This window comes from Artemia franciscana, chromosome 5 (genome assembly GCF_032884065.1).
Source record: "Artemia franciscana chromosome 5, ASM3288406v1, whole genome shotgun sequence".
NCBI lineage: Eukaryota > Metazoa > Arthropoda > Branchiopoda > Anostraca > Artemiidae > Artemia > Artemia franciscana.
This window is the reverse complement of record NC_088867.1, coordinates 2,344,712-2,358,581: the sequence shown is the minus strand read 5'-3', so window position 1 is coordinate 2,358,581 and position 13,870 is coordinate 2,344,712. Positions and strand designations below refer to the sequence as shown.

General features: G+C 35.3%; 1 protein-coding gene across 6 annotated transcripts in view; it reads left to right on the top strand.

Annotated features, from left to right (window-relative positions):
• LOC136026871 (rho guanine nucleotide exchange factor 10-like) overlaps positions 1–13,870 on the top strand; it is a 254,534-nt gene that overhangs the window by 152,764 nt on the left and 87,900 nt on the right. For all 6 annotated transcript variants that reach the window (XM_065703651.1, XM_065703652.1, XM_065703653.1 and 3 more), the window contains one exon: positions 11,500–11,759. In XM_065703651.1, coding sequence (XP_065559723.1) covers positions 11,500–11,759 — 260 coding nt within the window. The remainder of the gene's footprint in view (positions 1–11,499; positions 11,760–13,870) is intronic.

Sequence of the window (13,870 nt, the reverse complement as noted above, 5' to 3'; positions counted from 1 at the left end):
AAAATTTGACATGTGACAAAAAAAAATTGGATTGTTAGTTTCTATCAACTTTCCGTTTGTAAAATTATCTACTGTCAAGCTTTTGTTTTAATATTTACCCTTTTTCCTCTTCGCTTATGGCTCTTCAAGAATGCAAACCTTCATGACAAATCTGTCCCATTAGAATGTATTTCCTTTAACTTCACCTTTAGAAAGGTGAAAAATACGCAAAAGTGTTTAAAGTAATTTTTGTGGTCGAAGGGAATTTTGAAACCTATCCAAAATTAGGATGAGAATTCAGGTTTAAAAGAAATATTAAATCCAATTTAATAATTACGAATAACAGGTGTTTTGGCATTATTATGCCACAAAGAACGTTTAAAGGTCATCGAAAAATGTATTTTTTCTCTAAGAAAAAGACTAAAAGCACGAAGAAATAGAGGATTTACTTCTGAAATATGTTGTGATTCAAAAAGTTTTGTTCTATAATTTGATTAAAATTTTATAAAAAAAAGAGCCTGAAAGGCTTCATTTCTATTACTGACTCAAAATATGACATAGGAACAACCGGCAAATACAAATATGTGTAAAAAAAGATGGGATTATTTAGATAGGATAAGATTAATTCATCATGAAATATACATACAATATTGCATTTTGCTATTTCCCCAAAGGCTCATTGGCCTGTAAAGAAGGGGGAAGACAAACGAGAAAAAATGATAACTTATTCGCAGAGAGAGAAACAAAAAGGATAATTAAAAGAAAATATAAATAAAATAGAAACTAGAGAAAACAAAACTAAGTAGATTGAATAGACTAATTTAATTAAGTAGATAAAATATACTCCAATAATATAGTAATAAATATTTAAGAAAAATAAATAAATAAATAAATAAAAATAACTTCTAAGAAGCCAAAGAACTTTCAACATTTTTTTTAACAAACCGAATGAGTGGCACCTTCGAGCTGCTTCAGGCAATTTATTCCACACAATAGATAGATAGATAGATAAGTGTATTTCAAAAACCCGTGGGCCATATACACACAACATATAAATAAATAACAAACAAGCAAGGAAATTAACAACAGTACGAACACGCACAAAAAACAGAATTAAACGCAAAAAGTACCAAATCTAACTACAAAAGAAATTAATCATATAAAACTTTTTCTTCTTATTAAAGATTTTTCTATATATACTCCCACTCGAAATATTGTGGTTGGGTTACTATTTTGTAGAATACCCGGAAGCATCAAATTAATCCCATGCAAATAAATTTCCCGTAAATCCAAGAGCACCGGGCATTTCCGGAGAAAATGATCCAAGTCTTCATCATCATCTTTACAAAGAGGACAAAGATACCGCCTATCAGGACCAACTATCATTTTATTTTTGTCGAACGTTTTTTGCCTGTTCTGGATTGGAAGACAATTTGCCCTAAGCTGAATCCAACGACGTAGAATCATAGCCGGTAAATTAAGTTTAAAATAAACTTCCTCCCCAAAACTAGGTTTTGCCTGATTATAATGTTGTAGGGTTGTAGAATCAAGAACCAGCCCTTGCCAATGCTGAATTTCCTGACTCTCTAATATAAATCGTACCTGGCTTTCTAAATTTGCTGGTACATCGCGAGAGCAAAGACCATTATTCCATAAATAAGGCATTCCTACTTTTTCTAGTAATGATTTAATTTGGGATGGCCACGAGGTTTTTAAACCACATTTCAACATCTCTTCATATGCCACTCTTACTAGTCTATCTTCATTACTCTTAGTTAACTTCAACCAGAATCTAAGCATTAAAATATACCTACGTAGCTTTAAAGAAAACAGGCCCATATCACCTTTCAGAATCTGTGAATGAGTTGTCTGATGTAAACCAAACACTCTTTTATAATACTGGAGCTGAAGGGACTCCAGTTGCTGCACCGTTTCTCCACCCCATATCTCTGCTCCATATTCTATTACGGGTAAAATTTTTGTGTTAAATATTCTTTTATGCATTTTTAGGTTTTTGATCCCCATTATCGTCGGGTTTCTAAATATAGCTGACATGGCCACCCTACCTCTCTTAATTATTTCATCAACATGACTCCTTAGGCTTCCATTTTCCGATAAGATAAAGCCTAAATATTTTATTCTTTTACTTATAAATAGTTCCTTATTATTAAATTTAAACGTATATTTTTCATCGTCCCCAACCTTCCTTTTTTTAAAAATAACAACTTCGCTCTTTTCAGTATTCAGCCTTAACTTTTTTATATGCAAATATTCATCTATGAGATTCAAAAGAGTCTGTAGATCTTGCGGTTTATTAGCCACCAAAGCAATATCATCTGCAAATAATAAGAGAGATAGTTTTTGAGTCCCTAGGCTAACTTTCGGAGCCCATCTATTCTCTAGAAAATTAACAACATCATTAATAAAAATATTAAACAACTTAGGTGAAAGGGTGCTGCCCTGTTTTACTCCCCGCTTAATATCAAAAAGCTTCGAAAACCTATTACCAACTTGAATGATTCCACTCACACAAGTATACATGCTCACTATCAATCTAACAAATGAATGGGGAAGGCCAATATTTAGCATGGCATCCTTCAATAACTCTCTGTCGACACTATCAAAAGCCTTATGGAGATCCAGAAATCCCACATAAAGACAAGTTTTACCCTTTCCATATTTATCTATTAATGCCTTTAAAATAAACACACTATCTGTCGTCCCATACCCTGTCCTGAAACCTCCTTGTTCTTCATGTATTAAATTATTTGTATTTAACCAATTGGAAAGCCTGGTATCTAATATTTTCTCCAAAACCTTACTTAAAGCAGGGACAAGTGCTATTAAACGATAATTTTCATGAGCCTTCGGGTTTCCTCTCTTAAAAAGTGGTATAAACAATGATGTCTTCCAAGCGCTTGGCCATTGCCCTGACCTTAACACCTTATTACAAAGAAGAACAATTATCGGTATCAAAATGGAAAGAAAATTCTTAAATAACAATATTGGTATACCATCAACACCCGCAGCAGTACCACCTTTTAAATTCTTAAATATTGACTTAATCTCTTGGCCATTCACATCACCCACTAAATCGTAATCATGTTCTCTCATGGGATAAATAACCATCTCTGGGGTATGCGCTACCTCCTGAAGATCTGCACAAACACCTTCTAAATTATTTAGGTAATCAGGCCATGAATCAGCTTCCGGAACAGCCTGGGTATTAACATTTCTCCTTCCACAATCATTCTTTATATAGCCCCAAAACTTTTTAAAATCTTTATTTCTAAAATCATCAGCGATATCCAGTTTCTTCTTATGCTCGTACTCTTTTTTTTTCTTTTTATTAAACTTTTATATTCTCTTCTTTTATCATTATAATTAGCCAATTTTAGACTTTGATCTTCCGCGCTATCAAATTCATTCAAACGATTTAATAAATATTTTGCTTCTTCTTTCATTAACTTGCAATCCAAGTCAAAATATCCCTCATTCTTTTTTAATTTTTTAGTTAGGCCACATGATTCTGCACAACTGCCCATTATTTCATTTAACAGCATAATTACACTATGTGCATCTTTTTCATTATCTTCTAACGCTTTCAAATTATTTTTTACATGCGAGTCCAAGAGCTCCCTTCTAAATGCCTCAATATCTTTATCTGTTAAATCATTTCTAATTCGTTTTCCTAAACCTATTTTTCTATAATTCGCATTATAGAAATTTCTTAGTCGTGAACCGTGTTTCGCAAACTGCCCAATCTTCACCTCAAGCATAATAGCTCTATGATCAGATCCAACTAAATCTAATACTCCCATATTTATTGATTCAGGTACAAATTGCGTATTAATTAGCACATAATCTACAACACTTGGAGTTGGACCCGAAAGGCAAGTGAACTCGCCCCTACCCTTATCCTTCCCAAACCTACCATTCGCAATCATCAGACCATGTTCCCCACAAAACGCCAGGAGCTTTCTTCCCCATACATTTATTTTTCTTTTTCATCCTTGTTGCTTCGTGGTATTCTACAACAAATTGGGACAAAATCACCTAAATCTGGGATCAACACATCTGGGATCTCAGCCTCCAGGCCGGTATAAGCATTGAAATCCCCCATTAACACACAATCCAGATCTTTATAACTTTCTTGTATTAACGAAAATTCTTCCCCTAAAATTTCCCAAGTATTTTCTCGATTATACGAACTATTCTGTGGAGGTATATACACTACACCAAAAATTAATTGCTTCCCACATTTCAAATAAATAGACAGCCAAAGCAAGTTTTCAGATCTACTACTAATTCTCTCATAGCCGTCAATAGCAGATGCTTTAACCAAAACCAAAATGCCACCATAATGTCTATTATTTCTTGCTACATTACGCACGGTCTGTTCAACGAAATACCCGGGGAGAGGTGATATAGGAGAACAATCGTTCCATGTTTCAATCAGAGAAATCACATCAAACGAAAATAAATCGTCATATAAATAGGTCAACTTATCACGTAATCCTTGTATGTTCCATGACACTAGACTCAGTATATGGCCCTCTATATCCTATGTTTCTACGCCTTCTGTTAGCACGTTAACATCACTAGCCTTTGGTTGAGATTGCTCGTTACTAGTCTTAGTCGGGGGAAAGGCAACATGATAATACTCACGAGTGCGGTTATTTATATCCGCTAACTCACTTCGGTGTTTATTGTAATAAAAATCACGTGAAAAACCACCACGATGTCTATCATTAAACTTCTTTCTTGGCGAATGGCTTCCTTTGGGTGCTACATTACGAGTACCTGGTCGAAACAAGTCATTTGGGCTGACAATAGCACTAGAAGGTCTTTTAGCTGTCGATACTGCCTGAGGAGTGCTGGTCGATGGTACTAATGTCTCAGTATCACTATCACTGGCATCACTAACTAGCCTCATCGGAATATTATTGGGATCATTTGGGAGCCTAGCACTAAAGGGTGGACCAGATTTTTGTACTGGCTTCAAATTACGCTTAATCTCGACTATTGAATTTCCATCATACCTGAATATTCGGCCTTCAATGAATAGTTTGTCACCTCGTAATTTTGCATCACGGCCGTCATTTTGCGCAGTAGTCAACATTTCCTTTAAATGTTTACGGGCCTCCCTTTTTATAGCTGTGTAATCCGGAGCCACCGATAAACCAAACCTTCTTAATACGGAGCTATTTCTTAAAATATAGTCTTTGATTTCAACCGAGTTTAGCTTTACTACTATCGGCCCTGATTTCAATCTAAAAATGTCACGTATATCACTTCGATTTATCCCGAGAGACGGCATAGTACGATTTAATAACCCCGTTATTTCTTGCTTCAGAGTATAATCGCCGAGTTGTTGAGGGGTGTAATTATAGAAGATTAAATTCGTTCTTTTCTGCTCTGCTTCGAGCTTGTTGGCTCGTTCATAAGAGACTGCTAGGTTAGATTTCACATTTTCCAGCTCTTTTTTAATTTCATCATTTGTCTTAGCATTGTTAGATAACTGCGTAATAATGTTACTTAACTGTACTTGTATGGCATCAATGCTATCCGAAAGTTCAGGAATCGTATTAACTTTCTGCGAAAGCACCGGTAATAAATCCAGTTTAAAATTAATTTCTTGCAAGAACTGGGCACTTTGCATTTTCTCGGCCTCTCGTGTTTGGACTGCCATTTACACCCTTATAAACTTATCAAAGTGCAAAATGTAAAACCTTTATCACTCCTTGATTTGATCCAGTATCGCTAATTAGCAATAAGACTTTTTTTCACCATTCGAAAAAATCACAATATTGGCTCAAAGCCACGCGGGAGAGAAACGTTATTTCAATCTTGGTTTAAACTAGTTAGTTACACAATTTGTCTAAATGTAAGCATGGATGTTATCCGAAAGAAATGAAATCTGGTTTTGTTGTTAACTCCTTGAACTCTGAATGAAAACTCTGAATGAAAAGCTCGCCATTAATCTCGCAAGAATTAAAATCTGACCTTATGCAAGGAGTAAATGGAACTTGAATACGATTTTTTGTATTGCGACGATTATAATTATTTTGATCAGAGGCAAAAGATGGTGAAAAACTTAGGGGGGGGTCCTCATGAAGTTAAAAAAAGTAAAACATGCACACAAAATGAATATACAGTGACTCAAGATCAAGTAATGGAATAACTCCTGAACGATTAGTTTCCTGAATGACGTTTCTAGCTTTATGGAAAATCTTTGAAACCTTTGGCATACATACTATTGGACAGTAAGAAACGCAAAATTGATCCAGGAAGTGTATGTTTAAGTTTCCTTAAAATACCGAGGCTCCTGCGTATCTTCATTTTAATCAAATCATGTGACGCTTGAAAGACAGGTTTTCATCAACAAGAATGCCCAAAAAACGATCATATCGAGCTTTAAATCTATGGATTATCCAGTTTGGAGGTAAATTTCAGGTAACTGGAGATAAACCTGAGAAACATACGAACAAATAGAAAAACTGGACTTTGAAAAATTTAGGATAAGATAATTAGCATCAAGCCATGAAATTACTATCTCAAACAATATTTCACAGATTTAATTGAAGCTCTGATTCACAATTTCCCAAAGTGCCAAGCATGCTGTCATCAGCAAAATAAGCAAGGACATCAGAAGATGGCGAACTACAGTTGCCACTAGGGGCAAGGAAAGGCTTCGGGTGACAAAATCTGCATCAATTAATAAGTTTCTGTTTTTTTTTAATACATAAAAAGATCATTTACATAAACCAAAAATAGCACAGGCCCAAAAATTGATCCCTGAGGGACACCAAAATTCACTTGTGAGGGTGAACGGAAAAGTGTATCAACATATATTAATCTATCATTCAAATAAGACTGAAATCAATAAAACACATTTTCCCTTATGCAAAATGAGACATCTTCGATAGAAGAGTCTCATGCATTAAGGAATCGAATGCCTTACGAATATCCAGGAATGTAGAAGCCGGAATTAATACCGAATCTAACACAGAATGTATAAAATTCAAAACGGTCGTGTAGGCATGTTCTGTGGAGTGCTTCATTCGGAAACCAAATTGAAAATCATGAAGAAATTTTTTGATTTTAGAAAAGTAAGGAGACAAGAAAGCACAGCCTTTTAAAAGTTTTACCGATAAAATTGAAATTGGAAGATAATTTGCTGAATAATTTCTTGGTTTACCTTTATGCAAAACAATAATCCGTGAGAGCATCCGGAAAAACTCCACGTTCAAATGAAAGATTAGCAAGTTTTATTAAAGGCAAAATTATTGAAGGAAGAATAGATTTAGCTACCTTAATAGGAATAGATTCTGGCCCAGAGGAGGACGAGTTTTTCAAGCCATTAACAATCTTTGTAATTTCACTTACTGTTACTGGCTCTAGAAACATAGACTTCAGATAAGACGGCCCGAGCTAAGATTTAAAGTCCGTCTTTGGCCGAGATAAAGTAACTGTATAAGAAATATCCTTACCACTACTGGCGAAGAGAGAAGTGATTGCCTCTTGGACATTAAATTCACCCTCTACAGCTTCATTACCAATGACCAGACTCATCGGTACAGAGCTAGATTGAGAACCTGGTTTAAGTACAGAATTTATTACCTACCAAGTTTTGCGAAAATCATTGCCATACGCTACAAAATTATCTAGATAATAAGGAGATTTGGCTTTCCTACACAAGGATTTATATATATTCTGGTGAATCTTGAATTGACAAAGACAAATAGCACTCACTGAAAGTGTAGCGGACTTTTAAGCCAGCCAAAGATTATTTTCAATTCTCCAGCTTTTGAAAAGCCCTGAAGTAATCCATGGGTTTAGGGGAACGATCCTTTTAGACCTATGATTAAAATTTGGTACTTTGCAAATATTAAAAATAGCAGCCTCTTTTACGGTTCCATAAAAGGACTCAAATAAACAAGAAAAATCCTTATCATTATTAAACAAGCTTCATGAATTTTCTGCCACTTTAGAACCAAGAAGAGATAACTCTTTCTCATTAAACAAATAGAATAGGAATCAAACACTTGAGCCCGGTTATTCTTTCTCCGATTAAAACTGAACCGAGAATATATGGGAAAATGATCGGAAATATCACTAACTAGAATCGAGTTTTCCTTCAAGCTAAGCGTAGAGAAGATATTGTCAATCAAAAAAGCTGTAACATTAGTTACCCGTGTGGGGTTGGATCTAGTTGACGGAGTTCCTGTGGCAAGTATGGTTTAAAGAAAATACTCTGAAGCCGAAGAGTTTGAATCCATCAAATTTATATTCAAGTCACCCATTATGATTAACTGACACGGACGTTTCAGTATTATGTCAAATATTCCTCGAGATTTCGAAGAATCAACGGAACAGAACCACTAGGAGAACGATAAATATTGGTTATAATTAGTTCAATACCATTAGGTCTAATTTCTATAGGTTTTGCTTCAAAAATACCTTCAAAATTCGTTGATAAGTCATCCCGCAAGCAATAGTGCAAATTACACGATATATATGTGGCAAGACCTCCTTTAGCCATCTTTCATCGGTTTATGTGCTCCATTTTGTAACCATGTATATCCAACAACATTTAATTGCCAGAATCCAAAATGTCTCACATAAGCCAACTACATCAGGCTGTTCATCCGAAACACTGTCTTAAATTATCTATGACGGGGAGAGACCCCGAAGGCTAAGTGGAAGTGCATTCAAAGTAATAGTTTCCTTTGATGATCTTCACTCCCACCAAATCTAAAACATATTTAGGCTACTATTACAAATGGGGCTTATATTTATCGGATTTTAATTAGCCTGACCCACAGAAATTATTTACGATACTAATTTCATCAAAAGTATTATTTTAGAGCTCGTAAAGGCGCCTTTCCTGGCTAAAAATATTGACAAAAGCAGGTTTTACTTGGAGTCCATTTAAATCACCTGACGAACAAAGAAGAAATCAAACAGTTCGTGGTAACGAACTGTAGTAAGGAGCGACCCGGCTCAATAGTAACCTAAACTCTAAAAAACGGAATTTAATGCCAATCTATACATCAAAAGAATCGGATTTTTATGTTCATTTTAAATGTATAAGTTTCATCAAGTTTAGTCCTACTCATCAAAAGTTACGAGCCTGAGAAAATTTTCCTTATTTTCGAAAAAAGGGAGAAACACCCCCTAAAAGTCATAGAATCTGAATGAAAATCACACCATCAGATTCAGCGTATCTGAGAATCCTACTGTAGCGGTTTCAAGCTCCTATCTGCAAAAATGTGGAATTTTTAATTTTTTGTCAGAAGAAAGTTCACGGATGCGTCTTTATTTTTATTTTTTTCCAGGGGTGATCGTATCAACCCAGTGGTCATAGAATGTCGCGAGAGGGCTCATTCCAAGAGAAATTAAAAATTCTAGTGCCCTTTTTAAGTGATTAAAAAATTGGGGGGCAACTAGGCACCCTCCCGCGCTCATTTTTTCCAAAGTTACCGGATCAAAATTTTGAGATAGTCATTTTGTTCAGCATAGTCGATAATCAAATAATACGTCTTTGAGGACGACTTAATCCCCCACAGTCCCCGGGGGAGGGTCTGCAAGATATGCCCATTGTATATAATCGTATTGCCCATTGTTCACATATAGTATTGGTTACTGGGAAGTATGCTGACGTTTTCAGGGGGGATTTTTCTGGTGGTGGTTAGGGGGGTGGTCGGGAGGAGGGGGTTACGTCAGAGGATCTATACGTAGAGGAATTTATCATGGAGGAAGAGAATTTCCATGAAAGGGGCGCTGGATTTTCCAGCATTATTTAAAAAAACAATGGGAAATCAAATAATTTTTTTTAACTAAAAGTGAGGAGCTACATTAAAACTTAAAACAAACATAAATTATTTCGCATATTAGGGGGTTTGTCCCCTCCTCAATACCTCGCTCTTCACGCTAAAGTATTTTTAGTAATTTCAAAAGAGCTATTTATTCTAATTAAACGGCCTTCGTGATTCACTGGTCATTCTTAAAGAATTGGAACAAAATTCAAACTTTAGTGTAAAGTGCAATGTATTGACGAGTAGGTGAACCCCCTCATATACGTAATAAAAATATACGAATATAGAAGTTCGTTACGTAAGTTAATTTGTAAGTTACGTATATTTATTACTGATAAAAACGTTCTTAAATAAAATTAAAAGTTCCAGTTGCCTTTTTAAGGAACCAAAAAATTGCAGGGCAACTAGGTTCCCCCGCCCTCTTTTTTCGAAATCGTCTGATCAAATTTTGAGAAAGCCATTTAACCTAAAAAAGTAAAATTAACATGCAAATTTAGTTTTAATTATTCAGGTAAGTTTTTCAAACTCGGTGTTTTTTTTTATCTGAAAGTAAGGAGCGACATTAAAGTGTCCTGCTTAAGCTGGTCAATCCTGTTTTCTCTTTTAGAAATTTTATTTTCAAGCACATTCACTGCTTTATAAAGTCTTTGAAGGGTTATTTCATTTTTTCTTTTTAATTTGGCATTGAATTTCAAGGAAAATGAAATTATAAACTTCGTTCACTATGTCTTCGCTGATAATTTGTTTCCCTCTCTTCCGTCAAGCTTAAGGAGTAAAAAGAATAATTTGAACCAATTGCTCCTGGTGGCGTAAGTATCGACTCAGTTTGCTGAATATCGAAATTTTACACCACCATGCCAATTATATATCTTGTTCATAATGTCTCAAGTTGAGCAATATTGAACTTTTAATCATAAAAATTTCTGATTGACCAACCTCAGTTAAATTTTAAGGCATTATTATTTTTTTTAATTTGAAAATATGTCCACTTGAATTAGCATTTTTGCTGAGTTTCTCCTATCTGTCATTCTATCTGTTTTTTTTTTCTATGGAAACGAGTTCTTTTTATGATAGATTGCCAAAGACTGTCCTTTTCAGCCAACCGTCTGTGTCTAAATGGAAAGCAGATCGTCCTCAGTTGGGGTGGGAGGATGTAAGGAAAGATTTAAGGGGAATGGGAATTCCATGGGAGGGTACAAGAGGGAGGCTTTGAATAGATTAAAGCGGAGGAGTAGTGAGCGTAGCTGTGTTGGCCTCAGACGGCTTGGTGCTGCGATGAGTTGTTAGTAGTTCTCTATCTGCAAGATGAATCTAGCTAACGATACAAAAGATAGTAATAGTAGGTAATCGCAGGTAGCAAATTCATATTCAAATAGGCTAATTAAGCCAATTTCTGGCCATTTCAATTTTCTGCATATTCAGTACAAGTACAACGTTGAAATTAAGGGAAAACACAGGTCATTCCCGAATCGATACTTTTATAAAAATATCAAAGTTTAATAAAATACTTGCGAAAAAGTCAATAATTTTGTGAACTTCTTTACACTAAATACCCTACTTTCTAACAGATCCTACTTCAAATTCTTGAAATCTAACGAATCTGACTCGCAAACCCCACTTACGATAGGTACATCGGTTGCGTTTTGATGATCTCTTCTTGCATAAACTTAATTTAGTTAACGAATATCGATAATTTTAGGAGCTCCTCGACGCTGAAGGCATTTTTCAACGGTGGACGCTCTTTACTCCGTGACAAATGGCGAGAATCAAGAAGTCGAAGTCGTGACGAAGTTGATAGGAAAGCCTCCACTTCTAATTCCATAGAAACATCTGAAACTTCACCAACTAATGGAGAAAGAAGATTTTCCCGGTTGTTCAGTCTGAGGCGAGCAAGCAGTTCCCAAAGTTTTACAAATATTGGAGCCACCCGTGGATCAACTTTGCCACCAAATATAGCAAGTGAGTAGTCTGACTCTTTTTTTCCTAGAAGTCATAGTAGGGATGACTAGGATTGCCATGCAATTCAAGAGTGAATTTACAGTACTTACCTGATAGTACTTACCTCACCAATGTTGATCGGAAGCTTCAAAAATGTATACGTGACATCCATACGTATACGTATACGTGTACGTGACATCCATCTTGAATCCATAGAAGATTATAAAAACTCAAAGAGTTATGTCAGGATTGCCACTGTACTGGCGAATAAATTCATAGCCCGTGTCCAAGATAGTCCTGAGCAGTATTAATAAGAGCTTTCCAAAGTACCAATGACATCAAATAAAAACGCTAATGCCCCTGGAACCATCGAAGGTCTGTTCATACATGAAATCCATGATTAAAAAAAAAAATATCTTTTAATTGTTTCAAAATTATAAAGTTTTTAGGACAGCATCACATTTTTACAGTGTTGCCATGTTGAACCATGAAAATAAATGAGCATAATTAATTAATTGAACTCGAAAATGTTTGTTACTAATCATTCAAGTATTTACAATCTGCTGATGCTTAAAGACAACTACACCTTCTAAGGAAATCTACACCTTCTTAAGCTGTTTGGTGGCACAAGTTTCGGCTTATTTTTTGTTGATTTTTCACCCGTATTTCTTTTTTAGTTTGTTGCCCTGTGCTACTAATAATTGAATAACTGCAAATAGTTTTCTTGTCATTAGAAATTGGATTCGTGATTTTTCGTATTTTTTTTTATATGTGTGGTTTGAAAAGTTACGACGTGGCTATTTCAAACAATCAGATTTTGTTTTCACTGTTCTTAGTACTCTAAAAATTTGTCATAAAAGCCTCTGTCTCTAGCAAACATTAAATAAAAAAATTGAAAGAGCCAATTGATTCAGCATAGTTGAAGGGTCCAATATCTATGCCTCTGTGAATGAAATGTCAGCTTACAGCCTCTGCGGAAAAGGCTGTAAGTTAGGCAATTTGCACATTATTTGCATATAATATTTGTTACTGGAAAATTTACAGAGACTTTTCGGGGGGGGATTGCTGGGGGAGGGAGATTATTCAGGGGTGATCGTATAGACCCAGTGGTTCTAGAATGTCGCGAGAGGGCTCATTCTAACGGAAATTAAAAGTTATAGTGCCCTTTTTAAGTGACCAAAAAATTGGAGGGCACCTTGGCCCCCTCCCACGCACATTTTTCCCCAAAGTCACCGGATCAAAATTTTGAGATAACCAATCTGTTCAGCATAGTCGAAAACTTAATGACTATGTCTTTGGGGACTACTTATTTCCCCAAATTACCCGGGGGAGGGACTGCAAGTTACAAACTCTGACCATTGTTTACATACAGTAATGGTTATTATGAAGTGTACAGACGTTTTCAGGGGGACTTTTTCACGTTGGGGTGGGGGTGGGTCGGGGAAAGGAAGTTTACGTGGGATGATCTTTCCATGGAAAAATTTATCATGAGGGAAGAGAATTTCCATGAAGAGGGCGCAGGATTTTCTAGTATTATTAAAAAAAAACAATGAGAAAATAAATATTTTTTTTCAACTGGAAGTAATGAACAGCATTAAAACTTAAGACGAACATAAAATATTACGTATATAAAGGGGTTCATCTCCTGTACAATACCTTGCTCTTTACGCTAAAGTATTTTTAGTAATTTCAACTATTTATTTTACGGCCTTTGTGATTCAGGGGTCATTCTTAAAGATTTGGGACAAAATTCAAGCTTTAGTGTAAAGAGCGAGGTATTGACGAGGGGGAGATCCCCCTCATATACGTAAAAAAAATACACAAATATAGAAGTTCGTTACGTAAGTTAGCTCGTAAGTTACGTATATTTGTTACTAACAAAAACGTAAAGCTTTTTTATTTTTAAAAAAAGTAGAGCTGTGAGAAAGAATCAAACTTCAGCGTAAAGAGCGTTGTGGAGGGGACAACCCCTTTCATATACGGAATAATTTCTGTTCGTTTTAAGTTTTACTGTCGCTCCTTACTTGCAGTCATAAAAACTTTATTTTATTATTATTTAATAACTTCGTAAAGACTGCTAAATCGAACACAGCAATAACTGCCCATGATAGTAAACAGAAAGAAAGAATTTG